A 26,062-nucleotide genomic window follows, 5' to 3' on the forward strand; every position below is an offset into this window, starting at 1 on the left:
ATTTTACTTCATCAATAATAGAAATAAACAAAAACATCAAATTGATTGAATAAAAAAAAACAATATTAAGGCTACACATATTAGAAATATCATCTGAAAATAAATATTTTTTTATTTTCTAAGATATAATTCATCTATACAAAAAATTAAAAAAATATAGATGAATCAGAAAAACCTCTTCAAAAATTAAACGCATAACCAAAAAATAACTATAATTTAAAATAGACTCTTTAAACAAAATAAAACAGAAAATGAGTATTAATCTTAATAAAAATATATTTTTTGAAAAACAAATCGTATAAAAAGGCTAGGCCTTGACCCATTTTGTTAGGGCCCGTGAGATTGGGCCCTTATTATTTTTTGTTGGATATGAGGGGACAACCAAATCTTTTTTGAAAAAAAAAGACAATCAAACGACGCGTTGTCTGATCTTGCCTAAATTTCGGCTACTATGGTAGTTAAAAAATCAGAACTTAAGTTTTTTTACTCAAAAATCCATTTTTCAACCCATTTTTTAACTATAACCTTAAAAATCATGTTAAACCTATCCATGACCTAAAAAAATCAAAAAACCAAAATCACCTGAAACCAAAAATCAACCCGAACTCATATTTGTTTTTCATAAACTTTAAAGTTTAAAAAAACACCTACTATAAACTTTTCTCATAAAAAAACAAACAATTAATATAAATATTATTTGTTTTACCCAGTGTTTGATAAATTTTTGAAAAAAATAGCCAAAAAAATGAAAACCCCAAACAATGAATGAATTTTAGCCATCGATACCGCGCGGGGACATGCGACAACCGTGATGTTACCAAAATCCACATCAAATGAAAATGGCAAGAAGCTCACGAAATTAATGGGGCTAAGAAATTAAGAGTTTGAGATAGAGTGACCGATAAATGAAGTGTCTAGGGTAACATCAGCATCAATCAGAGGGAGACCATCTGGGGTAGTTTCAAACTGAAAATCAGGCATGCCATCAAGGGAGCTGGGGCCTCTGGATTCGACAACGATGATGTGAAAGCCTTTGTGATGTTGTAGTTTTGCTACTTTGAGCTTGGGAGTTACGCGACTCGAGCTAGCAGGGTATGGCAGCACTCGTTTGGTTTTGAAAGAGAGCCCATATCTCTCACTCTCTTATAGTCTCTTGCACATTTTGTGAGTTAGAAATCTCACATCACGATTCTAGGAATTGCTTTGATTTTTTTCTTTCCATTATTCAAAATCTCAAATCACACATTTGGGTACATTTTTCTCTTTTCTTCCAAATTAAAATCTAAGAACTCGTTATAGGAAGAGTGCTTCTATTCATCAACTCTTCGACAGAGCTTTCGCTCGAATTATAATTAGATATCAGCTTAATTATTTAATTAAATTAGAGACATTTCACATGAATGATTAGCAGTTAAGAATTGAGATTCATGGCTACGATTTTTATAGTGACAAATTGCTTTCATATATCTTCTTTTTTTGTTTTTTCTCGAATTAACTCGTGCTTCTTTTCTCTTGTATCACATACATATGAATTATGAAGTGACAACAAAAACAAACTTGATGGTTTGTGCCAAATAAAGCAGCTTAAAATAAAGAACCAAACGAGTATCCATATATATTACTTGTAACGGAAGGTATAGTAGAAAATACATGGTAGTATTAATGACCCTTATACAAGTATTCTGTAATAAAAAGTAAAAATGGCATAAAGAAATAGTAGAGTACGGTATAATCACCACACCAAACGATAATACACCCAGCAAACTGGATGAAGTCTGCCATAACATGAAACATTAGATGGTATGATCATCATCATTCAAGGACTAGTAGTTGAGTGGGAGGGAATAGTTGGCAGTGTGGGCTTAGTCAGATCAGGAAAATGGGGAAAAGGTGGCAATTCAGGCAGTTTTGGTATTTCAAATTTTGGCAGTTCAGGTTTTGGGAATTCGGGAAGCTTAGGAAACTCCGGCTTGGGAAGCTCGGGAAATTCAGGCTTCGGAAGCTCAGGCAGTTTTGGTATTTCAAATTTTGGCAGTTCAGGTATTGGGAATTCGGGTAGCTTAGGCAACTCCGGCTTGGGAAGCTCGGGAAATTCAGGCTTCGGAAGCTCAGGCAATGTTACCTCCAAGAGTTGGCGTGCCTCCACCAGAATATTTGTCTGGCTGATTATCAATGACATGCTCATGATCACTATAAGTGGTGAAATGAAAAGTGGGAAGATATGATTGGCCATGGTTGTGGAGATGGCAATGGCTTCAAGGGAAGGGAGAGTTTTAGGCTTTAGCAAATCACAAGTGGTGTGAAGTGTGCTTTTTGCAGTGCTTTTCCGTGAGAAAACCATTGGGTTTTTATAGATGTGGGAGGTGGAGAATAGGGAGGTTTTGGAGGGCGAGTTGGCAGGACATTTTGTATGTTGGCAGTTCAACTTCTCACCAGTTATGCTTACTTACACTTCAACAACATAATCAGGTTTCAAAGACACCCTTTGGAAGAAAGTAAAAAAAAAGGAGGTAAAAGCTGGTGCATCTAGATTGATTAGCTGGCATTTCCATTTTACCCCAGAACCAGCTAGAGATTGATTCAAAAAAAAGGTTCAGGTTACCGGGACAATTTGTAAATCACCGGTGATCAACTCAGGTTAATTATTTTTATTAAAATGAATAAGTCACTTTATTTAACCAAATTCATCCATCATTCATGGGAATTGAAATCAAGGGCCGTTTTTAGGATGGGTTATTTGGGATTTTGCCAAATTTATGTGTTCATTGTAACCATGTCATGCATTAAATGCATGTTAGCGCGAAAATAAACCATAAGAACATGGTGGCTAGTATTTTGCATGTTCTTTTATTACACTTGCTTCATGATTTGGACTAGAAAATTTACTCTCATGCGTGGCTAGTGAAACATGGTAAACTTTATATCTCGTAGCTGTTTGGAATTGTAATAACGGTTGTAATTTAAAGTATTTTTTATTTAAAAATACATTAAAATAATATTTTTTTATTTTTTAAAATTATAACATCAAAACGATCTGAAAATATAAAAAATAATTTTTAATAAAAACAAAATTAAATTTTAAAAGAATATGGCTTCAACCGCAGTCTCGAAGTCCATCCATCCCGGCAGACTACTGCAACAGATGTACGTACCTCTGCAGAAGTCTACTCTGCATATTGCTTTGGAGAAACGAGTAACTTTGACAGTAAGTTTACATCTACAGGGATGAACTAAAAGTGAAACTAATCAGCTTAACCATCTCTTACTTATCCATGCCATCAGACATGCAGAAAACACAAATATCATCCATCAGAATCTGGAACTTGAAAGCTCTTATGCCAAATTAATAAACAATACTGCTTTATCAACTATGAAATGTAGTGTCATACAACATATTACAGATTATGACATCAAATGTGACTATAATTACAACCGCACTTATATTACTTGGTAGTTAATCCCAGGAGTTCGAGGGAATAACGTTTTTTTTCTGACTGTCTTCACATGCATGTATAAACAAAGCACAAAATGAACGAAGACTTAACGATGACGACAAAAAAAACAACAACAAACTACAAGGATAAATCAGCAGCACGGTTTCAGAACCAAAATGCTCGGTCTTTTACTGCAATTTTGTCCTTCATGTTGTTTTCCTTGTACAGTGTCCACTTCTCAAATGAACAGTCAACGAAGTCGTAATAGCCGCCATGAATATTGAGTTCTCCATTCCTCACTTTTTCTTCTACCCAAGGGTAACTGAGGAGGTTTACCAATGAACAATTGACTGATTCCTGTAGGAAACAACATCAGGAAGAAATCATTCGGCATAATTATGGTTCGATTATTTAGACGTACCTCTCATCAAACTATATTCTTCTCCACCCACTGGTTAGCAGCAGTCCTGAATTCATTATTTATTAAGACGAAATTTTTTGTGGCATTGAGGCCCAAAACTTTCAATATTAAACAGGACAAGAAATGGGATTGGAGAAAAAATGGTTGCCTTTTCAAAGTAGGGCTGTCTACTACACAAGTTCACTGTATAGCACAACGATAAAGCAGGACGGTAAAAAAGGACCAATCTAAACCCAATCCAGCAACAAACATGCGGTTACTATACTTTTCGCTCCATTTCTCAGATGATAGCCATGAATTTCAAAAACATCAATTGTTGGCCAACGTCAGCTATTTTATGAAAGATGCGAACAAAAACAATCAGAGGGAGACCATCTGGTGTAGTTTCAAACTGAAAATCAGGCATGCCATCAAGGGAGCTGGGGCCTCTGGATTCGACAAAGATGATGTGAAAGCCTTTGTGATGTAGTAGTTTTGCTACTTTGAGCTTGGGAGTTATGCGACTCGAGCTAGCAGGGTATGGCAGCACTCGTTTGGTTTTGAAAGAGAGCCCATATCTCTCACTCTCTTATAGTCTCTTGCACATTTTGTGAGTTAGAAATCTCACATCACGATTCTAGGAATTACTTTGATTTTTTTCTTTCCAATATTCAAAATCTCAAATCACACATTGGGTGACATTTTTCTCTTTTCTTCCAAATTAAAATCTAAGATCTCATTATAGGAAGAGTGATTCTATTCATCAACTCTTCTACAGAGCTTTCGCTCGAATTATAATTAGATATCAGCTTAATTATTTAATTAAGGCTCGAATTATCTTCGATTTGATTAAGGAAAAGTCATCTATGTTGAGATTAATTAGTACGTTCAATTTGCCTTCAGATTAAGGCCTGATGGTTTGTGCCAAATTAAGCAGCTTAAAATAAAGAACCAAACGAGTATCCATATATTACTTGTAACGGAAGGTATAGTAGAAAATACATGGTAGTATTAATGACCCTTATACAAGTATTCTGTAATAAATAGTAAAAATGGCATAAAGAAATAGTAGAGTACGGTATAATCACCACACCAAACGATAAAACACCCAGCAAACTAGATGAAGTCTGCCATAACATGAAACATTCGATGGAATGATCATCATCATTCAAGGACTAGTAGTTGAGTGGGAGGGGTTGATGTCCTTGGGAATAGTTGGCAGTGTGGGCTTAGTCAGATCAGTAAAGTGGGGAAAAGGTGGCAATTCAGGCAGTTTTGGTATTTCAAATTTTGGCAGTTCAGGTATTGGGAATTCGGGTAGCTTAGGCAACTCCGGCTTGGGAAGCTCGGGAAATTCAGGCTTCGGAAGCTCAGGCAATGTTACCTCCAAGAGTTGGCGTGCCTCTACCAGAATTGTCTGGCTCATTATCAATGACATGCTCATGATCACTATAAGTGGTGAAATGAAAAGTGGGAAGATATGATTGGCCATGGTTGTGGAGATGGCAATGGCTTCAAGGGAAGGGAGAGTTTTAGGCTTTAGCAAATCACAAGTGGTGTGAAGTGTGCTTTTTGCAGTGCTTTTCCGTGCGAAAACCTTCGGGTTTTTATAGATGTGGGAGGTGGAGAATAGGGAGGTTTTGGAGGGCGAGTTGGCAGGACATTTTGGATTTTGGTAGTTCAACTTCTCACCAGTTATGCTAATTACTTACACTTCTACAACATAATCAGCTTTCAAAGATACCCTTTAGAGGAAAGAAAAAAAAAACAGAGAAGTAAAAGCTGGTGCATCTAGATTGATTAGCTGGCACTTCCATTTTACTCCAGAACCAGCTAGAGATTGATTCAAATAAGAGTTCGGGTTACCGGGTCAACTCGTAAATCACCCAATCAACTCAGGTTAATTATTTTTATTAAAATGAAGTCACTTTATTTAACAACTATGCATGTGCATTAGGGGGCTCATCAAACCAAATTCATCCGTCATTCATGGGAATTGAAATCAAGGGCCGTTTTTAGGATGGGTTATTTGGGATTTTGCCAAATCCATGTGTTCATTGTAACCATATCATGCATTAAATGTTGGCGCGAAAAGAAACCATAAGAACATGGTGGCTAGTCTTTTGTATGTTCTTTTATTACACTTGCTTCATGATGTGGACTGGAATATCTACTCTGCATATTGCTTTCGAGAAACGAGTAACTTTGACAGTAAGTTTACATCCACAGGACGAATGAAAAGTCTAACTAATCAGCTTTGTTAAAAATTCATTTCAATCCACTAACTTAAGCTGTTAGATAAAATTTCAAGATATAATTTATATTATTCTCTAAGAAACTTAACCATCTCTTACTTATCCATGCCATCAGACATGCAGAAAACACAAATATCATCCATCAGAATCTGGAACTTGAAAGCTCTTATGCCAAATTAATAAACAATACTGCTTTATCAACTATGAAATGTAGTGTCATACAACATGTTACAGATTATGACATCAAATGTGACTATAATTACAACAGCACTTATATTACTTGGTAGTTAATCCCAGGAGTTCAAGGGAATAACGTTATTTTTCTGAATGTCTTCACATGCATGTATAAACAAATTAAGCACAAAATGAACGAAGACTTAACGATGACGACAACAAAAACAACAACAAACTACAAGGATAAATCAGCAGCACAGTTTCAGAACCAAAATGCTCGGTCTTTTACTGCAACTTTCCCACTTCTGTCCTTCATATTGTTTTCCTTGTACAGTGTCCATTTCTCAAATGAACAGTCAACGAAGTCGTAATAGCCGCCATGAATATTGAGTTCTCCATTCCTCACTTTTTCTTCTACCCAAGGGTAACTGAGGAGGTTTACCAATGAACAATTGACTGATTCCTGTAGGAAACAACATCAGGAAGAAATCATTCAGCATAATTATGGTTCGATTATTTAGACCACCTCTCATCAAACTATATTCTTCTCTACCCACTGGTTAGCAGCAGTCCTGAATTCATTATTTATTAAGACGAAATTTTTTGTGGCTTTGAGGCCCAAAACTTTCAATATGAAACAGGAAAGGAAATGGGATTGGAGAAAAAATGGTTGCCTTTTCAAAGCAGGACGGTAAAAAAGGACCAATCTAAACCCAATCCAGCAACAAACATGCGGTTACTATACTTTTCGCTCCATTTCTCAGATGATAGCCATGAATTTCAAAAACATCAAGTTGGCCAACGTCAGCTATTTTATGAAAGATACGAACAAAAACAAATTAACAGAAAAAAGACAAATGAAAGAGAGAACTGGCTAGAGCAAGCAAGAATAGGACGTCAGATCTATGAAGTTCATGCTCAGAATGAGACAAAAATGCTCAAAAATAAATAAATAAATAAAAAAGAATCCTAGGAACAGGGGTTTGTTCTCAATGCTTTAAGGAGAAACAAAAAAAATAACTAGGAATATGCAGACATGCATGCTGGATGAAAGCAAGAAACATGGACTTTTAAATTTCATAAAACATAATTACCTTCTCACAATGTTTGCACTGTTGATCAAAGTTCAGAAGATGAGCGGCAGCTTTTGTTTTTACTCTTGCATTCATCCCCACAGAAACCCAACTTCCAATGAGGCTACTGAAAATAGATTAAAAAAAAAAAAAAAGAGTTAAAATAGAGGATAAACATAAAGTCACACCTTTCACAAGGATGATATTTGATGATTGCAAAAACAGATATTATCTTCACTGGACCTTGGTTCTACATCATCATGCATGCTCATTAGGGCACGGATGCCTCCACAACAACTGTGACCGATTACTAAAATGTTTTCAACCTGCAAAAGGATTCATTTATGATTTGTCAAAAAAAAAAAGATAAATCCAGGAGAGTCCAGAAGCATTAGTTTCCATATTGTTTCATATCTAGAGCCCGGTGTAGAGCACATTGATTCTTAGATATAACACTTCCCAAAATCTACTGGTCATGATGAAAAAGCTTGTCATTATGAGTCATAAGAGATCTTCATTAGTTTACAGTCTGGTGTCCCCTGCTTACAATCCAGTTTTGACAATATGTATATACACATTTTATAAACCCACAAATTCAAAGGAAAGGAAGAAAAGAAAGAACCCTAGAGTTGTAGGCATGTATAACTCACTTTAAGAGAATTTACAGCAAACTCTAAGGCCGCATTTGTTTCAGACGGTCCATTCTGCATAAACAGAGACGATCAAACAAAAAGGACAGATGCTGGTAAAAATATTTTAGGCTATCATTTAAGTGTTCACTCCATGGCATTGATGCTTCAGATAAAACACAGATATGAAGTTAGGACATGCTCACGCAACGCATCATATACCTCATATGGTGGCACCATGTTTGCAACATTTCGAACAACAAATGCTTCACCAGGCTGGAACCCTAGGATGGATGAAGGGCAAACCCTTGAGTCTGCACAAGCAATCACCATAAACTGCACTTGAATTTGTTAGATTATGTGTACTACTATTTTTCTGATTGTTCAGCAGCAAAATTGCAGTAAAAGCCAAACAAGATGCTAAGATGCATCCATAATATGTACAGTATACTTCAAAAACTAGAAAGACCATTATTACCTTTGGTGCTTGTCCCTTGGCAAGCTTTTCATAGTGTTCCAAGTCTTTCCTGCTCAAAAACTATCTCAATTAGAGGGCATGATAAGTTTCAGTAAAACTAAACCATGTCAGGCCAAAGTCTTCACTGCTTACATGTATTTATGCTTCTTAAAGCTCAAAAACCGTTGTTTCATCTCATTGAATAAATCAACATGTTCAACTCCCGCCATGCGCTCCGACTTGTCACTTTTAAGTTCCTTAGTCACTCCAGCAGGCTCCCTGGAAGCCTGTAATTTCAAATCTGAATTTGTCCTGAAAACATTGCAAACCATTGTAGAAGAATAAGCAAATATGCCACCACCTAATTAAGTACATGGCAGATAACTTGTATCGAAACAAAGACATGCTTATCTTTGTCTCTTAAGCTCAATTCCAAAGGTTGCTGGTAGGAGTTTTTTGCATAAACTATACACTCTCCTATAAATAAAATAGATGATTAAAAAGACTAAAACAAATCATCAGAAAATCACCCACCAGGTAGTAACATCCTCAACATCACTAGATAAATCATTCACGGGAAAAAAAAAATCCTCGGTATTTTAACTAAGGGATAACAGAGTAAACAAAAAATGACATGCCAATTTCTGTTTTTAACTCAAAAAAAAAAATTAAATGGCTAATTACGTTGCACTATACTATATTGAGTTTTATATTTTTTTTCTAAGTACTGGAAGAATAATAATTTTTATAAAAACAACCACATGCATCCACCTGCAACTTTAACTGGCCATTTTGAAGATCCCTATAAAGCCTGCTGTGGCTAGTGTTTGATCCCAGATATTCTAAGTTCAAATTGTGATCACATAAAGATTGATTACAAATCAATTCAGCTGAATAAATTAAAATAGCAACTAGCAACAATCAAAATTAAAACTCGAGCTAATTCTTGATTTAGCAACAGAAATTAAACAACAATAAGGAAATAAAATAAATTCAAAAGGAGCACCTTTTTACAAAACCAAAGAAAGTAACACCAACTTACTTCAAATTAGCCCCACACAATCTCAACTGGGTTTGCTCAATTCCTCCTGAATTAGCCTTGGAACCAAGGACCTGCGACAAGAAAAGCAAATAAACACGAAACCAACAAAAAAAAAACTATATAAAACATCTCTAAATATATACACAGAGAGAAAAGGGAAAAGTTTACATTTTGGGTTCTCAGGACTGAAGCTTTAGAGGGATCCAATGAAGGGTTAGATGCAGGGATTGAAGAGGAATTGGACACAGGGTGCTTTGAAAGAGAGAAAGATGATAATGGGACAGCCATTGGAGAGACAAAGAAAGGTAAAGTTTGTGCTTTTGGATGGAGAGAAATGATGATGATTTAAGACAAGTAGACATAGGTGAGAATTAATGAATTAGAGGGGAGGTGGGGTTGATGTGTTGGTGAAAGAACAAGAAAGAAACACTTGTTTTTTTCTCCAAGAAAGACGGAGAAACCTAAGTAAAGATCCAACCGTGTTTGTGTTGCATGGAGTTTCCAACTAGGCAAGTACTGGCTGGTACTTGATTCCGACATCTAACAGGTTTTTTTTATATAATTATTTTGATTTATTAATATAAAAATAAAATATATATATTTTTTAATATATCTTCAAATAAAAAATTATTTTAAAATATATTTTACACCACTACAATGTCAAATACATTCTAATAACATGCTCATATATAACTCACTAAATTAAATTAAATTAATAAAATTTTGAAACCATATTGAATATCATGAAATTTAAATAAAATTAAATTTAAAAATATATACATATAAATAAATTAGAAACCAACCCCTTTATTTACTATATTAAAAAAGAAAAACCAATATCTTTCTATTTATTATATTAAAGAGGGGAAATCAATATTAATACTAATATTTTTTCAAAATAATCATCTACTTATCTATTTTTTTTAAGATCTTGCAAAGAATAAAATAAAGATAATGAGATATTATAAAAAAAAATAATTAAATTATTTATTAATTAAATTAAAATTGCACTATTACACTAATAAAATTGGTTATAAACAGCCTCAGAGGTAATAAAACAAATAGGAAAGGAAGCTACGATAGGAAGGAAAAAAAAAAAGGAAAGCAAGGGAATGAAATGACTTTTTTCATGTTGTTAGCTTTTTTCTCTCCTTTTTATTTATTTTTTACATTTTGTTTAAAAATATTTAATATATAATAGATTATCTAGAAAAATCAAGATTTAATTAGTATCATACTAGTATATCATATTAGTATATTGTCATCATGAAAATAATAATAATATCAATAAATATTAATCATAATTAATATTAAAGATGAATACGAGTGAGGGATCAATATATTAAATGTTATATAATTTGAATTTGGATTTGCATGATGGTAATGTGTTGTTGTGGATTACAAGATAAATTCAAGTTAATTATTTTTATTAAAATTATAATATTTTTTTATTTGACCTAGCCTAGGTCAGTGATGCAAGAACTATATTAGTTGATATTAGTATACAATAATTCTTAATAGTTAATTATTGAGTGTTGTTTTTGAAAATTTTAATTACAGGACAAGCTTTATAAAAGTGTTGGGCAGTTATTAAAGTGTTACGGACCCATATTAGACCACACACAAAAAACGAATTATTCTACTTTCAGTTGAAGAAGTCATGTCCTACAAGCTTAATGTATCATATGTTTATTTTGGAGGAGGATAATTTTTAAATAAAATTGAAATTTAAGGATGAGTTCTTTTTAATCCAAAAGGCCCAATGCAAGACCTTTTTCGGAAAACAAATTTTTATTAGTTATTTTTTTCTCTTCTTTTAAGTTTATAAACTTTTATTTTATTTTCTCTTATTCAATATTATTAGGTTTGTTTAGTTTTTCTATTTGAAAAGAAATAATTTTTTCCTATTTTTATTTTTCTATTTAATACTAATATAATGTTTTATTTTTTAATATATATATAAGGTTGTGATGGCTTTTTGGTAATTAAAACTATGATGAATAAAAAATTATATATTTTGATCATTTAAGTGTCTTCTCATTGTTATAATTAACAATTCTCATTATTTTTTATTTTTAACTATGTCATTTAGGTTTTGAGTCTCAAGTTTTTTAAATCAACTTGTCAAATCAGACTAAATTTAACAACTATAATTTATTAATTTATATTGTGATTGTAATATATATAATTAGAGCATTTTTTATATTATGGTAGAGATTTCTTTTAAAAATACTTTTCACTTGGAATGTATTAAAATAATTTTTTATTTTTAATATTAATATATAAAAATAATTCAAAAACATCCAAAAAAAATAATTTAAAGCTTAAAAAAAAACATTAAAAAAATAAAAAAAGTATAGCTAAACCTCACAAACAAACATGCTATAATTAATTAATTACTATGAATGATAGATCACCCCTTTTAACCTTAAGGCTAGTATGCCCTTGCCTTTCGTTGTACACGTACACAATTAACAAATCTAAAAACCTCACTTGGGAAAGCCAGTCTTTTTTTCTCCACCCACGTGACAGAACAGTCCTTCTACTTAACACGAGATATCTTAATTTAATTTTACCACATCATCACTTGAATTAACTAGTTATTTGACTTAGCGATCGGGTTAAATAATTTTATTTTCTAGCAAAATAATAAATATATAAGTTTTTCAACATGTTTTTTCATAAAAATATCTCAATCAAAAATTAAAAACTTTATGCATACATTAAATTAAATAAATAAAAAATTAGCAGTGCCAATAAATAAATAAATAACCATTAATAATAAATAAATACTAAACTTGAAAAATAAAAAAATAAATATAGATCAAGATATTTGATATTTGATATTGCAACACGGGCTATATATACCCAATTATGTTTAATAATTATGTTTCTTTGAGTAAATTCTTTCTTTAATCAAAGATTATTTGAGTCAGAAAATGTTAAAAAAAATTATTAACGATAACTAAAGACTGAATTTTTAAAATAAAAAAAAATATAAATTAAGATATTTGATCTCGCAACATGGTTCATATATCAAATTGTGTCTAATAACTTTAGTTTTTAGAATGAATTATTTATTTAATCAAACGATAATATAAACGAGCACACACATAAAAAAAATTAATAAAATAAAAAAAATATTGTCCGAGGCTACACATTTAAAAAAATCTTATAATTTTATGTGAAAAACAAGTAAATAATAAATGATATTTAACCAAAAACTAAATTAAAAATTCGAGAAATAGAAGTGGTTGTAGATATCTAATATTGTAACAAGGGCTATTGACTTTATTGACTAAAAAATAGAAAAAATAAAGTTTTGGGTCAAACAAAATAAAAATAAAAATAGATAGAATAAAAAGTCAAGTATCAAACAAAATAAAAATAAAAAATCAAACACTCAAATTACAAAATATAAAAACAAATTAAGAGCAATTAGACTTTTAATGAAAGATCAGAGATAGAGCCTAAAAGATTAGGATATGCTGAGCTAATTCTCCTTTCTATCTAAGGATTATTTTTTATATGATATTAATCATGTATATATCTCATCACTAATTCTAATTCTAATAGTTCGGAAAAAATAGCCTGTATGATAAATTATAATCTCAACTTCAGCGCATGAAATTAGTCGAGATATATACCAGTTTATCCAAATATTTATATTAATAAAAAAAATTCACTTATTTTAAAGGGAAATAATTCTCATAATGAGGAATACTATTCTCATGAAAATCTTGTTTTATTGTCCTTCTCCTTGTAAAATACTATTAGTTGTAATTATATTTTTTAAAAATAAATCTATATTTTTTTTTATTTTTTTTCCTTTAATGTTTGATTTATTAAAAATTAAGTTTCATAACTTGTTGCAGCTTGAATTATAATCTCAGGACTCATGTGAGGAGTCTGACAAGTTAATTTTACTGAGAATTGAACTTCATAATTTATTTTAATTTGTGTTTGACAGGTTAACCTGGGTTATCTCAAGTTATTTTTTTATCATTTTTAATTGAGATCTTTTCAATTTCATTATTTAATATTGGGTTGATTGAAAATTAAATTTCATAATTTATCCTGATTTATTTTTTATTGGGTTATCTTAGTCTCATGACCCTGGTCGTGGGTTTGGCAAGTAAACTTGGGTTGACTTGAGTTATTTTTTTATCCTTTTTTCTTCAACATTGAGTTTATTGAAAATTAAGTTTCATAATTTATTTTAATTTGATTTATATGAGGTTATTATGGTGTCATGACTTATGTCGTGAATTTGATAGGTTAATCCGGTCAATCCAGGTCAATCCGATACGTTCTTATCTCGATATTTTAAAAAAATAACATCTTGAATTTATTAAGTTAAACTATGTTTTACCTATCATTTTGGGTTGTTTTTAGACTTATCAAATCAATCGAGTTATATCAAAATAACCCATACCTACTATAAAAACATTAGCAATACTAAATATTAAATTTGATCTACCCTGTAATGCAATGTAATGTAGTAGATGCAAATAATCTAGTAATACCATAAATGGCTTGCAAAACAAGGAGATTGTCTCGGCTTATTCTTGTACTTACCAAAATCATCATTCATCACCCTCGTTTTTTCTTAAACTCTCCATTAAACTCTCTTTTCATCCCTAATTTTTTTTTTTAAAAAAAAAAAACAATAAACGATGGACCTTTAGAAGCTAAGATTACTTATCAATTCATTAAGTGACCAAAATACCATTTATACGAAATGACAAAAACCAACAAATAACTTCAAGTTAGTCCCTAACCTATAATTTTTTTTTCTTGATTGGATCCTTACTTATCATCGTTTATTGGTTAGGGATCCAAATGAAAAAAAAAAAAAAAAAAAGAGAAGAAGCTAACGACATGTAAGGACATGTGTCACAGCAAATTCAATTGGGAATTTTTTAATATGGTGGGACTAATTTATTAAAAATAACTAAGATTAGGGACTCAATTGAGAAATGTGTTATAAGTAGGGGACAAATATGAGGTTACCCAAAACCAATCATCTCTCCGGTCTTATCTAACCTTACCTTAATCTTAGTATTATAATTACAATTACAAAAATAATTAAAAGGCATAACAAAAACACTTTGGACTCCCTCGCAGTGCCTTGTTCACCTAAACAATGCGCTTTATTTATTTATTTTTTAGTTCTTTACTAGATAGATGATCCATATTATACCACAAATTAATTTTTTTTAATGTAAAAAATAAAATTAGATGATAACTGTCAAATAACTAATTCAACTTAAAGCTTAAATTTTTAAGTGAGGTTTTACAATATAATTTATATTATTATCTAAAAATAACAATTCGATCAAATTCAGGTTAACTTTACCAACACACAACTCGAGATATAAAATCAAAATAACTTACAAAAAGAAAAATAAAAAGAAATTGCAAGGCTTAATGTCTAATAACCTAATGCCAGAGGATAAGAAAAGACAATTTTAAAAAATATAACGTTAAAGAAGAAAACTTGAGTCAACCCGGGCTACTTGTCTAACCCATGACTTGCCGTATGAAATTGGGATAAAAAATAGAATTTCAAAAGAAGAACCTAGTAAAAAAAAAAATCAAAGTTCAATAAAAAATATATTTTAAAAAAAACGAGCTAATTCGACTTAACTTTACTTACCCACTCTCAAGATAACTTAACAGAAATAAAATCTAAAAATGACAAAGGTCAAAGGCAGTAACTTAATGTCAAATAATAAAATTAGAAGAAAAAAAAATCAATTTTATAAAAAAAAAGTTAAGGGAAAAAAAAACTTGTGTCAGCCTAGATTATCTCGATTAATTAAAAATTAAAAAAAATCATAAAGTGTTCAATAATATAATACTAAAAAATAATAAAAACTATTTAATTTTGCACAAATGATTATCAACTACTTTAATTAAATACACGAGTCAAGTTTTTTTTTTCACATTTAAATTTTTTTCTTAGTTCATCAAAGAACAAAAAAAAACCTTAATAAAACCCATATATATAAACCTTAATAAAACCTTAAAAGATATTATGTTATCCTTTTAAATTGAAGTATTTAAACCAAAAGGTTTTTTATCCCAAATTGAAAAAATATAATGTTTTCTTGTAAACATAGAATATATATATAAAATGGCTTCAAATCCCACATTGAAAAAAATAACTTTTTCCTGGGAACATAAAATTATATATACCAATGAGTTTCAAATCCCCTGTTGAAAAAACATAAGTTTTTTCTTATGAACATAGAGTATATATATTAAAGGGTTTCAAATTCCACATTGAAAAAGATATTATGTTATCCTTTTAAGTTGAAGTATTTAAACCAAAATATTTTTTATCCCACATTGAAAAAACATAACTTTTTTTTTCTTATGAACATAGAGTATATATATAAAAGGGCTTCAAATCTCACATTGAAAAAATAATTTTTTTCTTTGAAACATAGAGTATATATATTAAAGGATTTCAAATCCCACATTGAAAAAACATAACTTTTTTCTTGGAAACATAGAGTATATATATACTAAAGGGTTTCAAATTCCACATTAAAAAAATAAAACACTTTTCTAATATTTATATAATGAGATTTAAAAAGTGTTAATAATCAATTAAAAAATATAAAAAAAGGGATATAGGAGAAAAACCACATTTGAAAAAAAAACTAGGTCTCGCCCGGGTCGTCCAGGTCATGGGTCGACCTACCGGGTTTGGCCGGGTCGTTGTATCGACCGATCTTTTGGCAAATCTAAACTGATCCAGCTACCTGATTGACCGGATTTCAAGTTGACCTGTCAGGCCGGTCTGGGTTTACGAGCTATGTGGAGGTCTCAAGGTCGGTTTTTTTAAAAAAACTTTGACCGAAGCTGAGTAGCTGTTTCAACACTTTTTAATGACCAATATAACCCTCTTTTAAATCCCCGTTAACAAACAGAAACACCAATTTTCCCTCCTTATATGACCAAAACACCCCTCAACAGTCAACCAATCCCATTCCCATTCCCATTCCCATTCCCATTCCCCTTCGACACCACAAACACGTGGACATATAAGAAATGACCAAAACAACCCCTACTCAAATCCCTTAAGGCAGACAATTTACGTAGTTCCTTAAAAACTTCCAGTTCTTTTTCGTCCACTAAAAAAATCCAACCTTTTCTCCTTCTCGCCTTCTAAAATAACAGACCAATAAATTTGTAGAGAGAGAAAATATTTGTAGAGAGAGAAATAAAAAGAAATGGACGGGAGCAGCAGCGGAGGAGGAAACGGTTACAGAGTAGAAGCAGAACGGTGGTTATCTATATCAGAGAAACTCTTAGCCGCACGTGACTTGCACGGGGCTAAGAGCTTTGCCATCCGATCCCGAGAATCCGACCCGAGACTCTATCAATTCGCCGACCAAATCATCGCCGTTGCCGACACTCTTCTTGCCGGAGAGTTATGCGTCGAGAACAACCACTACTATGATTACTATACGATTCTCCAACTTGGTCGGTTTACTCAGGATCTCGAACTCATTGCGAATCAGTATCGGAAACTCGCCTTATTGCTCAATCCGACGAGTAATAGGCTGCTCTTTGCTGATCAGGCGTTGGAGCTTGTGTCGGAGGCTTGGCTCGTTCTTTCCAATCCTGCTAAGAAGGCAATGTATGATCATGAGTTGCAACCGAGCCAGCTCGGTCTCCTTGTGACTCAGCAACTGCCACCTCCACCATTTCAACAGCAAGCGCCGTATGCTCCAGAGCCGATTCGGCCCGTCCCGCTGTTCACAACGCCGAGGATGCCCGAGTCTTCTATTCGGTTCCCCACTCAGCCCAAACCCTTGGATTCACCTCGGCCGCAAACTCAGCAAAGAAACCACCCGGAGCCAACTTGGCGACAACCTCAGCAGAAGCCAACTGAGCCAACTCATCAGCCTACCCCGCTGAAGGCCGCTACTGAGCCAACTAAGCAATCAACTCCTCAGCGGAAGCCAACTGAGCCAACTCAGCAACCTACCCCGCTGAAGGCCGCTACTGAGCCAACTAAGCAGCCTACCCTGCTGAAGGCCGCTACCGAGCCACCTAAGCAGTCAACTCCGTCTAAGACTCCCAAGGAGCCAACTTGGCCAGAAGTTGTGATTGGGCTAACTCGATCAGCTCCAAAGCGGAGCGTCACTGGTTCGACCCGGCGAGTGACTAAGCCCAAAGCTCCCACTACCGCTGCTGCTGTCATTGAGACAACGCATGTAACTCAGTCAGCTAGGAAGACGAGTGCGAGTGAGCCAGAGGCACCGAGTTTCTGGACTGCGTGTCCTTATTGTTATATACTGTATGAGTATCCAAAAGCTTACGAGGAGTGTATTCTGAGGTGCCAAAGTTGTAGGAGGGCATTTCATGCTGTCATGGTACCAGCACCGCCGGTGACTGGTAAAGATGCATGTTTTTGCTGCTGGGGATTTTTTCCATTGGGATTTTCTGGTAATAATGAGAAAGGAGCTAATGGGTTTGGTAGTAATTGGTCGCCATTTTCGGCAATGTTTGCCACTCCATTCCAAGCTGGTGATGCTGTTGATAGTGGTGGTAAAATGTATAATAAATCGAAGCAAAAAGTGATATATAAAGATGATGTGTATATAGATATCTCTGACCCAAGTGAAGAGGAGTCTGATTCTGGTGATGAGTGGGGTAGAAATATGAGAAAGAAGGCAAAAAATGCCAAGGGGAAAGGAACTCTCGATAAAAAAGTGAAGAAATTGCCTAATGAAGGACTGAAGGAGGCGGGGGCAGCGACAGGAAATATTCAAAATTTGGATAGTGATGGCAGGGGTAGCGTACCGGAGGAGGTTGTGGGAAAAGGGGAAGGGAGTAGCGGGAAGAAGAAGACTGCAAAAGATCTGGGGAAGTTGGATTTGAATGTGATGTTTAGTAATGAGGTGGATGAGGCTGCGCCTGGACCAAGTCAAAGGAATGGGCCTGGGAATGAGGAGGAGGATAATATTGAAGGGATTGGGTTTTTTGAGGGTCTTGATGAGTTTTTGAGTACCTTGCCCCTACTTTCGGTTGTAGGGGATGATATGGTGAAGGCTACTTAGTGATGTAAGGCCCTTCGTTTTTGTTTTTACCTTCTTGTTGTAGCTGTTTATTGCAATGTTGTAGCATGATCATGTAGAGTTATTGGCATTTTGTCTGCACAACTACTTTGTAGTTGAAATCTAATATTTGTTTTGCAGGCATTGTTGTTTTTTCTGCATGATGTTTGCAGAATTGCCTTCTTGTTGAAATCTAATCTTATTTCAGTTGATTCTAGTTACTTCTTAACTATCTGGAATGGTTTATTTCTTCTGTCTAGACTTTGATGTTGGTGAGGGTTTGGTGGTCGCAAGTAGCAGTGCTAAAATATTCAGTTCAATGAATGACTGAGGTCTGTCATCACTGAACCTTGCATAGTCTTTTATCTGTCGCGGAATTTTTTTTCATATGTGCGTGAAATTTTTTTTGTAGCTGTTTTGCTGCACTTTTATTTCTTTGCTTCCATTAAGTTTTCTGAATAAGTTTGCTTGATGCGTATGTTATTTCATCTCTGATTGATAGGTTGCTTTTTCTAGATTTTCAATCGGTACTCTTCTGTCTTCTCTATAGTTGAGTGATGAAAATAAGGAAATGACCAGAGGAGATATGGTAGTCTTTAATGTCCACTTTCCCTCCCTTTGTTATAGTTCTAGATTATAAACGAAAGGCAGTAACTTAAATGATAAGATGTGCTGCAGTGTTGTAAAGGTGAAAGGCGCTACAAGGCGCCAAGCCTGGAGCTCCTTGTAAAATGCCCGAGGCTCTCGCCTGAATGAACCAAGACGAAATGCTATAAATTAAATAAAAAATAATATTATATTATATAAATTTAAAATATATATTTTCCCAAATAAGATAGAAAATATAAAATACGATAACATAGCCATGTAAAGTTATATTTTTCATCCTTAAAACAAAATAAAATAATTTAAAATAGTAAGTAGTTAAATAAATTAAAAAACAAAATAGGTTAAAATATAAATCAGTTAAAAAAAAAATTTCAGCAGAAAACGAACTTCAAGCAGGCGCTAGCCTTAACGTATTGCACCCCCTCACAAGGTGCTTGGCTGCTTGCCTAGCGGCGCTTCATTGTAATCCAACGCCTGAGGCTAATAAAGGTGCTGGGGCCTCACCTGGAGTGTCTCTTGACAACACTGATATGCTGTTCAGGTTTCCATGAAATTTAAGAGAGAGGTTGTCACAGATGCAACTTACTGTGCCATACATATGCTCAGTGTTTGCGTGTAAGCCAAAATAAAAATTCAATATCAAAACATACTGGAGAAGCGCATGTGGACAACATGGTTAAAATGGTTAGGGATGCTACTTATGACACTTTCAAGGTATATCAGAGAAGCATGTTTTAAGAACCAGGGAGTTTATTAGGCATTTCAGAGCTAGAAAATTTCATTATAAAATGGAATAAAGCCTCTACAGTTTTTCAGGATTTTTTTTTCAAAGATCTTAAATGATTTCATGTTGTTGAAAAGTGTGTTGTTGAAGTTGCTAAACTGATTGAAGCGCTTACAATACACTTTTGAGTTGTGCATCAATTTTTAATCCTGGTCCTGCAATGACAGATGCAGTCTGCAGCCCTATTAGCTTCATTCCAGTCCACAAACCTTGCATTACCTTTGTGCTAGGCGTATCCCTTACTTTCTCTTGGATATGCCTAGTTGTTGACAGCTATGCTCTTGTGGACTTGGTGAAGTGTTGCCTTTTGTTCTAGCTTTGCTGCATCTCTTTCTATCGTTCCATGATTAATATTGCATTAAAGTCCTGCCCAGGATCTTAATCTTCGTTCTGAAAAGCATGTAGGTTGACCAGCTCCTCAACTGTATATAATACACGAGGAATATTTTGTGAGAGGGGAATGAGTTACCTAAATGTGATGTAGTCATGCAACCTTTATTTTGTGAGCAGTGACGTTGGACTCATTTGAGCTACTCAGGTACCATCTGTTGCTCTCACTCTTATACATGAGGTTTCCCTGTGAAGCACTGCTCCCAATGCAATTTTTAATGCCCGAATAATCATTATTGTCTATTTATGACAGTTAATTTCTTTGAAATGTAGTTTCTGAGCCATTAATCCATCTTGTTATTCGTAGCCTCATTCAGTTTTATCCTTCCCATTTTGTGACTTCTCGAATCCCTTTACCAATTTTTTTTTTTGGGTGCTACTCAACAAGCAGCCTGTTTATGTTCTGCTACTCACCGAATTTCATATATGTTCATTTATATCATTGCATGTCGACCATATCCTTCATTTTTTGCATGCCCTGCTCATGATCTGATCTAGATATTAGCAAACTATTCACAGAGTAGTGATAATGGTTTCCCCCATCCCCCAACTTCTTTTATGTGAGAGGTATGATCCAGCCTGTCTTCGGTAAGATTCCCTACTTTTTTATACAGGGTAACAACAGCTTCCATGCCCGGTTGCAAATTTTATTGACTAATCCATTGTGTTTTTGTCACACACACACTCCTACGTACAAAGGATGATCTATCCTTCCTGGTTCAGGCCTTCAGGGAAATAACAACAATTTCATTGGTTCAATCCACTCCTTTTTGTTATATATTGGGTCCATAGGTAGACAGGCACAACATATTCTTTCAGTTGCATGCATATTTTAGCTTCCTAGCTTGGTTCTCTTTATTTTATGGCTTGCCACCATGAAATGTCTTGCTGCATGATTAGCTGCTAGAGATGAAGAAAGTCTTACAGTGGACTGGAGGAACTTGTTAAATAACAGGGAGTTCCTTCCACTGTATGTAAAAGTGCAATGATGGGTTCCATGACTCTTCGATCTGTTGGCCTTGCAATGATTCTTCTTGTGTCTGCATCTCTCCATGCTCTTGCTTAGTGCCCGCAGCAGCAGCAATTCTAGTGCATAGAAGTAAAATGTCTGTCTACATACATGTTACTAGCATCCCCATCTTTCTCTTAATCATTTTACATGCTCTTCAAAGATTGTGCAGTGGATGGGAAAATTTGTGTTTCAAATTAATTTTAACCAAATATCAATGTGACTTGATACCTTTTCTTGCTAAATTACGTTTGTCATGTTCTGTGGGCGTAGGGAACTCGGTTTTTCATGCCATGAATGCGATTTGTGAAGAGCAGGGTTTCATGTCTTGTATTGAAGTGTCGAAGGTACTATTTGTTCAGGTTTGACATGCATCATTAGCAATGCTTTAAAAGATTTTGGACCACCATGATGGTCGACAGCCACTGCTATAAATCACTGTCAAACAGGAAAATTTGTGAGGTGAATTTTATGATGCTCGACCTTGAAGCTGTAAATCGGGCATTCTTATGAGCTTTTATCAAATATAATAATACCTTTGCTCTTGGGAGAAAATTTTAAATTTCGGGCTATTGGATTTTATTTTTTTCAAGACACAGGCCCCTTGGATGGTGGTGCGATTCCAGCATGGTGGAAATGCTTTTCGCTACGTACGATCGGATCCGGTGATCATTTGCACGACAGAGTGACTGATGAGGCCATTTCAGGTATAAGAAGAAGGGTTTTCAGCTTGGACAATGGTATTAATTTGTATTATTCATCGAGTTGTTCAGACACAAACGAGTTTGGACCACGATGATGCTCCACCACAACCACCTTCAATTCTTTAAAGATTTTCTCTTGTGTGGTCGCTAGTCAGTTCCTTGAATAAGAAGGAATTTTATTTTAGTTTTTATTTTATTTTCAATCAAGCTCTTTTCTAGCCTAATTAGAGAAAATCAGACTTGAAATTATAGTAAAAATACAAATTTAGAGACAACGGACTAAAATATGAAAAGTGAACCTAACACTTATTTCAGGTGACTTCTTCTTCTTCTTCTTCTTCTTCTTTTCATATTTTAACTTTTTCTTCTTCTTTTCAATCAATCCCTTCTATAGCTTGACACTGATTAGTCCTTGAATTAGAAAGATAATAAAGAAACTCCTTGAAAATGACAAGGAAAAAGAAAGTGATAGTTTGATACTGATTATAACTATGAAAAAGATTGCTGTTGGTGTTAAAGGTTTCTATTCAACGAGAAAAGTTTTATTTTTGTGTTTTTTTAATCTTTATCTTGCTTGAAATTATAGATATGAGTTTGAAAAATTTTATTAATTCAAATTAATTTTTAATTTTTCCATCTATTTTTTGGGTTATTTAATAATATAAATGGGTTTATTTTAATTTTTAAGTTGTTTTTAAATAAAATATAATTAAAAATAGATTTTTGAATTCTAAAATCATTCAACTCAATGTATCTGGGATGACAAGTCATTTATGGCAACAACCACTTGTCATATGTTTATGAGCCCAGATTAATACACGTTTAATATGAATATTTAATTAACATAATATATCAACATCCCAAACATTATTATAATAATATTTTTAAAAAAGTCTAAGTTTTGATCTTGATATAGGTATGATTACGATTGGATTGGGTCTTTTTCAAACAAAAAGGTGATGTGATATAAGCACAATATATTTTTTTTTCCGGAGAGTATAATAATTTACGTACCTTTTCATTTTAAGTGAAAAATATTTAATGAATAACTTATTTAAAAACTATATATTAAACACCTTTTTTGATAGAATCTACTTTTTGAACATACATCTGTATGGAATAATTTAAAAATCAGTCTTTCATGTGATGCTAGCTGGTTCATCCATAGCTACGTGTGTGGACCAAGCAAAGGTATGAATAGACTAGGGTTCCCATGGAGCATAACATAAAGCTAGAAGAAAATTCCTTGTTTTTCCATGCTTTTTATTGACTCTGCAGATGTATATAACCATAGTTTTCAGATCCGGTCCGGTTTAAAATCTGGATTCCGGGTTTATCTAAAGTTACTACATTCGGGGATCAAGCAAAGGTATGAATAGACTAGGGTTCCCATGGAGCATAACATAAAGCTAGAAGAAAATTCCTTGTTTTTCCATGCTTTTTGTTGCCTCAATATATACATGTAACATCGTTTTGCAGGCTCGACGATTTTGTAGCCTTATTGTGGAACTTTGGTTTCTTGCCTTATTTAGAAGGTTGCATGTTCGATCTATATGTTTTCAGTGTTGTATAAATATTTACAAAATAATTAGATAATATTTTAAAAACCCGGTAAACTTGCGATCAAAACCAAAATACTAGTGCTCATACTAAAACATATAATTAAAAATATATTTGATCAGAATCAATAAAAGATATTTATTTGTTGAAGAACTTAGCGTATAATCAATTTAAAAGTTACTGTCAATAATCAATAATTTGTTCTTAAAACTTTATTGCGCCTCACTTAGTGTAAAATGATTAATTTCAAGCAGCCTCACAAGATTACAACAATACTGCTTTTTATTTATATGCACTTCTAAACAGGTCCAACAACGGACGAAATTCCTTCATTATAAAAAAAAAACTCTCTACAAAAACTAAACTTATGCTTAGAGGTAAATAAAGAGCAAAATTAAAACTTGAAAAATAGAAGAAATAAACTGAAATTTAGGTGAAGAAAAGTGTAAAAAAATTAGTTTTGTACTTTATAATTTGAGATTTTGATGTGTGAAAGCTAGCTTAAAAATATCTCTAATTCGCAAACTAAAAAAATACATGTTACTACCATTGAAAACTAATATATTGAAATGGGTCCAACTAAAAATTTAAAGTTTTGATAGAAAAAATTAACTTTTTTTTATTAAAAAAACATATAAAATTGACTTAATAAAATTACAATTATAAATTAAAATAAATATTTATCAAAGATATTTGAAAGCACAGGGACAAAATATCTAAATAAATTGTGTTATTATTACTAGAAAGTAAGGTCCAATAAATATTAATGATAGGGCATTTAAATTCAAAACACATTTTCCTGCCTTTTGGATTGTGATTCGCATCATCTTTAGAAGGAATCACATTCCTTGCTTTCAAGAGAATGCAATGCCTTAGGAAATGTTAGATTCCTGATAGCGAAGGAGCTCTAGGATTTCTACTAAAGAGGCAAAGGATATAAATTTATTATCGCAAGCATTATACTAATTCTTTTCAAATATATATTGTGTTTTAATCATATATATTCATTAATTCAATTAAGAATAAAAACAAATTAAGTTGTTTACTCATTTTTTTGGGAACGAAATTTAGTTAGTCATGAATAACAATAAAGAAAACAATTTTAAACTTAAAATATTAGTTATAAATGAAGAAAAATACAATAATACTTATTCTTTCGTCTTTTTAACTTGAGGATTGAAACGTAAAAAAAATAAATTTTTGAATAAAAATATAAAAATCTCTTAAGATTAGAGACAAGAAAAAATATAAAGGCTAAAAAAACAAAAAAAAAAGAAGCGTCAACTTTAGTAGAAAAAAATAAAAAGAGGATGGAATTTGGCTTTAACATCAATTTTGATCTCTCTAGAGTTTTAATTAAATATAATTATGAAAAATTAATTTAATTTGACCAAATTAATATCATAATTGTTTTTCTTTAAAAATTTAACAAAAATAAATTATTAAATTTAATTAAATATGGAAAAAAATTAAGTGAATGAAAAAACTTAATTGATGTTGAACAAATAATGGAAAAAAACTTCAAAGAACAAATAAATAATAACACTAAGCAAATTCACAACAATGATTTTAGTACACCCATTAGCTTTTCCATTTCTTTTCTTTTTAATTTAATTTTTAGATTTCCAAGCATTCTCCTTAAAACTTTAAAAAATAATAATTAAACAATCGGGGAGAAAATTGCACGCCGTGACTTCTTGCTGGGCTATGAAAAGGATCTTTCTTTTTCCTACAAACAAGGCCAAGGTGTCTCCGTTAACGTCTTTTTCTCTCCCTAAATACCATTGGTGGAGGGACTTGACGTTGATTTTCTGTGAAGTGTCACTGCACCAAAAGAAATAGTTAAAGAAGGACGGAAACAAATGATTTAGAATATGTGTTTATTATAATAATTATTATAATAATAATAATTATTATTATTACCCTTTTCACTCACTTCAAGATTCTTTGCTTGATTGGGCAAAAGTTTGCTCTTCTTTTTGTGAATTTTCTACCGCCGGTCCTGATAGAGAGGGTTAAATAAATTTTTTTAAAAAAACTGGTTAAATCAAGAAAAAAAAAAAAAATTAAAACAATCAAACCGTAAAAAAAAAATTAATTAAACTAATTAGAATTTTAAAAAAACTGACCGATTTGATTTTATAAACCTGAAACCGAAAAAACCGAACCGAACTCAAATTAAAAAAAATCGAGCCAAACCAAAAAACAGAATCAAATAAAAAAAACCGAGTTAAACCAATTAGATTTGGTTTTTATTCTAAAAAATCAATTTAATTACTTTTTCTTTTAATAAAAACTAAACTGAATTAAAAATAATCACTGCTATTAACATGTATTACATTTCTAATGATATCAGATAAAATTTAATTTTTATAAATTAATTTGTTATATTTCTATATTGTTTTAATATATTAATATTAAAAATATTTTTTAAAAATTAAAAAAATATTATTTTAATATATTTT

General features: G+C 32.5%; 3 protein-coding genes across 14 annotated transcripts; 1 reads left to right on the forward strand and 2 right to left on the reverse strand.

Moving 5' to 3' along the window:
- Window positions 1-1,590: 1,590 nt before the first annotated feature.
- On the reverse strand, window positions 1,591-5,442 carry LOC7486071 (protein PELPK1-like). The gene is made up of 2 exons (XM_002310454.4): window positions 5,137-5,442; window positions 1,591-2,040 (listed from the first exon to the last, which is right to left on the reverse strand). The coding sequence occupies exons 1-2, from the start codon at window positions 5,324-5,326 to the stop codon at window positions 1,817-1,819; spliced, it is 414 nt and encodes a 137-aa protein (XP_002310490.4). The 5' UTR covers window positions 5,327-5,442; the 3' UTR covers window positions 1,591-1,816.
- LOC7485034 (beta carbonic anhydrase 5, chloroplastic) lies at window positions 3,344-9,933 on the reverse strand. 2 transcript variants are annotated; one of them, XR_008059727.1, is made up of 10 exons: window positions 9,633-9,933; window positions 9,465-9,535; window positions 8,576-8,734; window positions 8,444-8,492; window positions 8,188-8,301; window positions 7,987-8,040; window positions 7,580-7,662; window positions 7,358-7,463; window positions 6,446-6,726; window positions 3,344-3,519 (listed from the first exon to the last, which is right to left on the reverse strand). XR_008059727.1 is itself a non-coding variant. In XM_002309831.4 (9 exons), the coding sequence occupies exons 1-9, from the start codon at window positions 9,750-9,752 to the stop codon at window positions 6,526-6,528; spliced, it is 957 nt and encodes a 318-aa protein (XP_002309867.2). In that variant the 5' UTR covers window positions 9,753-9,933; the 3' UTR covers window positions 6,266-6,525. The 2 variants fall into 2 exon arrangements, 1 of the variants encoding a protein (XP_002309867.2); XM_002309831.4 differs by lacking the exon at window positions 3,344-3,519 and having other exon boundaries at window positions 6,266-6,726.
- A 6,689-nt stretch (window positions 9,934-16,622) lies between these two features.
- Window positions 16,623-22,228, forward strand: LOC7486072 (uncharacterized). 11 transcript variants are annotated; one of them, XR_002982748.2, is made up of 5 exons: window positions 16,623-18,548; window positions 18,802-18,873; window positions 20,340-20,472; window positions 21,607-21,795; window positions 21,927-22,228. XR_002982748.2 is itself a non-coding variant. In XM_024604821.2 (2 exons), exon 1 carries the CDS (start codon window positions 16,709-16,711, stop codon window positions 18,542-18,544), a length of 1,836 nt encoding a protein of 611 aa, XP_024460589.1. In that variant the 5' UTR covers window positions 16,623-16,708; the 3' UTR covers window positions 18,545-18,548; window positions 21,607-22,228. The 11 variants fall into 11 exon arrangements, 1 of the variants encoding a protein (XP_024460589.1); XR_002982747.2 differs by having other exon boundaries at window positions 21,607-21,680; XR_002982749.2 differs by having other exon boundaries at window positions 21,607-21,680; window positions 21,933-22,228.
- Window positions 22,229-26,062: the final 3,834 nt, after the last annotated feature.

This window comes from Populus trichocarpa, chromosome 7, assembly GCF_000002775.5.
Source record: "Populus trichocarpa isolate Nisqually-1 chromosome 7, P.trichocarpa_v4.1, whole genome shotgun sequence".
NCBI classification, from domain to species: Eukaryota; Viridiplantae; Streptophyta; class Magnoliopsida; order Malpighiales; family Salicaceae; genus Populus; species Populus trichocarpa.

Coding starts and splice junctions, on each gene's coding strand:
- LOC7486071 (XM_002310454.4), bottom strand. CDS start 5,326: ATGGCCAATCATATCTTCCCACTTTTCATTTCACCACTTATAGTGATC. Junction 2,041..5,136: donor GCTACCCGAATTCCCAATAC/CTGAACTGCCAA, acceptor AATTCCCAATAC/CTGAACTGCCAAAATTTGAA.
- LOC7485034 (XM_002309831.4), bottom strand. CDS start 9,752: ATGGCTGTCCCATTATCATCTTTCTCTCTTTCAAAGCACCCTGTGTCC. Junction 9,536..9,632: donor CAGTCCTGAGAACCCAAAAT/GTAAACTTTTCC, acceptor TTCTTGTCGCAG/GTCCTTGGTTCCAAGGCTAA. Junction 8,041..8,187: donor ACATGGTGCCACCATATGAG/GTATATGATGCG, acceptor CTGTTTATGCAG/AATGGACCGTCTGAAACAAA.
- LOC7486072 (XM_024604821.2), top strand. CDS start 16,709: ATGGACGGGAGCAGCAGCGGAGGAGGAAACGGTTACAGAGTAGAAGCA.